At 68.9% G+C, this 3,156-nt stretch overlaps 1 protein-coding gene across 1 annotated transcript in view; it reads left to right on the top strand.

Moving 5' to 3' along the window:
- Positions 1 to 3,156, top strand: part of MYO15A (myosin XVA) — a 24,044-nt gene that overhangs the window by 2,851 nt on the left and 18,037 nt on the right. Inside the window, exons 3-8 of the mRNA XM_026053912.1 lie at positions 194 to 652; positions 1,496 to 1,578; positions 1,852 to 1,915; positions 2,058 to 2,167; positions 2,384 to 2,458; positions 2,902 to 2,992. Of these exons, the coding sequence (XP_025909697.1) occupies positions 194 to 652; positions 1,496 to 1,578; positions 1,852 to 1,915; positions 2,058 to 2,167; positions 2,384 to 2,458; positions 2,902 to 2,992 (882 nt within the window). The remainder of the gene's footprint in view (positions 1 to 193; positions 653 to 1,495; positions 1,579 to 1,851; positions 1,916 to 2,057; positions 2,168 to 2,383; positions 2,459 to 2,901; positions 2,993 to 3,156) is intronic.

Genomic DNA, 3,156 nt, shown 5'->3' with positions numbered 1-3,156 from the left:
CCCGGGGCCCGGCCAGCCCCTGGCGGCTCTGCTGGCGGCCACGGTGTCCCCGCCGTCCCCGCCGCCCACCCGGCCCCGGCCCCTGTCCCCAGCGCCCTCCTTGGTGCCACGCGGCGGGTCACGGCGGGACGGAAGCACCCGCGGGCCCCCGAGCCCCACGGGCGCGCGCYGCATTTGGGCCGATATCCCCCAGAGTGGAGCGCTGGGCTCCCCCAGGGGCGGCCGGAGCCCCCCGTTACACCGGCGCAGCCCCCCTTTCGGCGGCTCCCGCTCGCCCGGCTCCTCGCGCCGCGGGCGGGAGCCGGCGGAGCTGCCGTACGAGGGCGAGGCGTTGGCCGGGGAGGACGGCGCGGGGCGCTACGCGGTGGTGACGCCGCAGATCCAGAGGCTGGGCTCGCTGCGGCGCGCGTCCCGCATGTACAAGCAGCACTGGTCCAAGCAGCACGTCGTGCGGGTGCAGGAGATGCCCGACGCCTGGACGGCGGAGCAGGGCTACGCGCAGCGCCCCGCCGAGCGCCTCCGCGGCCGTGCCAGCCGCCGCGGAGCCGACATCGGCCGCTACCTGAGCCAGCGCTCGCCCGCGCGCGCCTGGCGGGACCGCAACCCCTGGGTGGACGGGTACCTGGGCACCAAGCAGCCCTGGCGCAGCAAGGTAACGCCGGGCACAGGCAGCGCGCGGGTTGTGGCACGTGGGGTGGGCAGTGCGGGTCCCCCACTGCGTCCCGGTGGGGGTCCCGCTGCAGGGACGGTGCCGGGGCYGGGCACGGCCCCCCCGTGCGGCTCGGGTGCCGGTGCCCGGCCGTGCGCATGCAAATGGTGAGACCCGATCCGCGCGGCGGCCGCGCTGCAACAGGAGGAGCGGTGTCGGTAGCCGGGTGCAGGGCTGCCCCGGCGCGGATCCGCTTTCCTSCCCGCGGGGCTGGCGGGGCGCCCGGGAGCGCTGGCGGCGCTCGCTGTCCTTGGCAGCCGGGATGCTGCCCGTGCGGGACGCAGGGCGGCTGCGGGATGCAGGATGTGGGCCCTCCTGCCCCGTCCCTGCCGCCGTGTCCCTTCATGGGGACGCACCGCTCGGCCATTCACCTCCCTTGGTGAATGCCCCCTTTGCAGCCCCAGAAGGGGTTTTGGGGTAAAACACGTGGGTATTGCAGCAAGGGCCGCCCCACCATGGAAAGCAGGGCAGGACTCCCGGGAATGGCACTTGCTGGGACTCCCGCGCCTGCTATAAGTGCAGCCCGTGTCTTGTTGGCTCTTTGTGCCAATTTCTCGCGCTTTTTTCCTCCCTGTGACATTCTTGCTGGGCCATGGGACCCACTCTGGGCTGGTGGGACCCTTGCCCGGGGTCTCTGCTGTGGTCAGTGGCTCTGAGGTTCCCAGTTTGGGCTCAGACCTGCTGGTTTGGAGGTCGTTGCGGTGACGTGCGCAGGGGGCCGMTCGGCGCCGCTCGGGGTGCCCGGCCGTGCCCCGACGCTGCCCGCGCCCGCCTTGCTCCGCGCAGATGCAGTCCCTTTGCAGCCTGCCCATCGTGCGCTACCAGGAGCAGCAGGAGGAGGACGGGCTGGAGGACATGACCCAGCTGGAGTGAGTCCCCGTGTGTCCCTGTGGCTGCCAACCGGGACCCTGTCCGGCCATGGTGGGACCCGGTCCTGCTGGCGGGATGGTGGGAAGGGGATGGAAACACCTTGTATGCACCAGCTGGGAAAAACGTGCGTTGGGACAAAGAGCGTTGGCTCCTGAGCCCGTGGCAGCCCAGGCTTCCCACTGGGTGGCTGGGGACTGGCAGGGACCTGCTCGGGGACAGCAGAAGCCGCTTGTCCTCCATGGTCCTGTAATGTCGCCTCTGCTGCACGTCAGGGACCTCCAGGAAGCCGCCGTGCTGAGCAACATCCGCACGCGGTTTGAGCGCCAGCTCATCTACGTGAGTGCCCCGCGCGCGGGGCTGCGGGGCCTTGGGGACCGCAGTGCCGTCCCTGGCGTGCACCGTGTCCCGGAGGGGCCCACCATCCTCCCCCTCGCTGGGGAGTGCTGCTCAGACCTGCCCCCTCTCCCTGCCTCTGCAGACCTACATCGGCAGCATCCTGGTCTCCGTCAATCCCTACCGGCTGTACAACATCTACGGCACGGAGCAGGTGCTGCAGTACGAGGGCAGGGCGCTGGGCGAGAACCCGCCGTGAGTACCAGGGTGCCCCCAAACACCCTGCGGGAAGGGGCTCCCGCRTGGCCCCAGCTCCCACCCTTGTCCACCCGGCTCCTCATGGGAGCCCTGGCCACGCTCTCATTCCCYCTCAATCCCTCTCCATTCTCTCCATGCTTGGGTGCCTCTTGGTGCTGGCATTGCCACCACGACACCTCTTGCTCCCCACGTACCATTTTTTTTGCCCCGCAGGCACCTCTTTGCGATTGCAAACGTTGCCTACAGTAGAATGATGGATGCCAAACACAACCAGTGTATCGTCATCAGGTGAGAGGGAGCTGACGCCCGCACGCGCCTGTGCCCCTGCGCACCCCTCTCCTGCCTGGCATCCCTCCGGGCTGCCAAGCTGGTGTCCTTGGGATTATCAACCTAATCCCCTGCCAGCGCATCCCAGTCCCCAGTGGGGTTGGGGTTGGAATGGGTTGGGTTTGGTGCTCTTGAATGGGATGTGCTCGGATAAATGAGGAYAAACTCAGGTTGGAAATGCTCAGCATGGGCACATTTGAGCTGGACGTGCTTGGGATGAACATGTTCAGGGTCAATGTATGATTGGGATGGGCGCATTTGAGGTGGGATTGGCATGGGTGCTCCCAAGGTGGACACGCTGGGCCTGGATGGGCTCAGGAAGGACATGTTCGGGGTGGGGGTGCTCCCCAAACCYGCTGCCCGCCTGGTGACAGCCGTGGTTGTTCCTCTGCCCCCTGGTTCAGTGGGGAGAGCGGCTCGGGGAAGACGGAAGCCACCAAGCTGATCCTGCGCTACCTGGCAGCGGTCAGTCAGAAGCGCAGCACGGCTCAGCAGGTACCGCGGCGCGGCACGGGGGGCACRGTGGGCACGGCGGGCACGGCGCAGTGCAGCACGGCAGGCATGGCACGGTGCAGCATGGCACGGTGCAGCATGGCACGGCACAGTGTGGCACGGCAGGCATGGCACGGTGCAGCATGGCACGGTGCAGCATGGCACGG

Source organism: Nothoprocta perdicaria, unplaced genomic scaffold (assembly GCF_003342845.1).
Source record: "Nothoprocta perdicaria isolate Ctin4 unplaced genomic scaffold, notPer1 scaffold_12, whole genome shotgun sequence".
NCBI lineage: Eukaryota > Metazoa > Chordata > Aves > Tinamiformes > Tinamidae > Nothoprocta > Nothoprocta perdicaria.
Note: the sequence above shows the minus strand (reverse complement) of the source record. Positions and strands in the feature narration are given on the sequence as shown.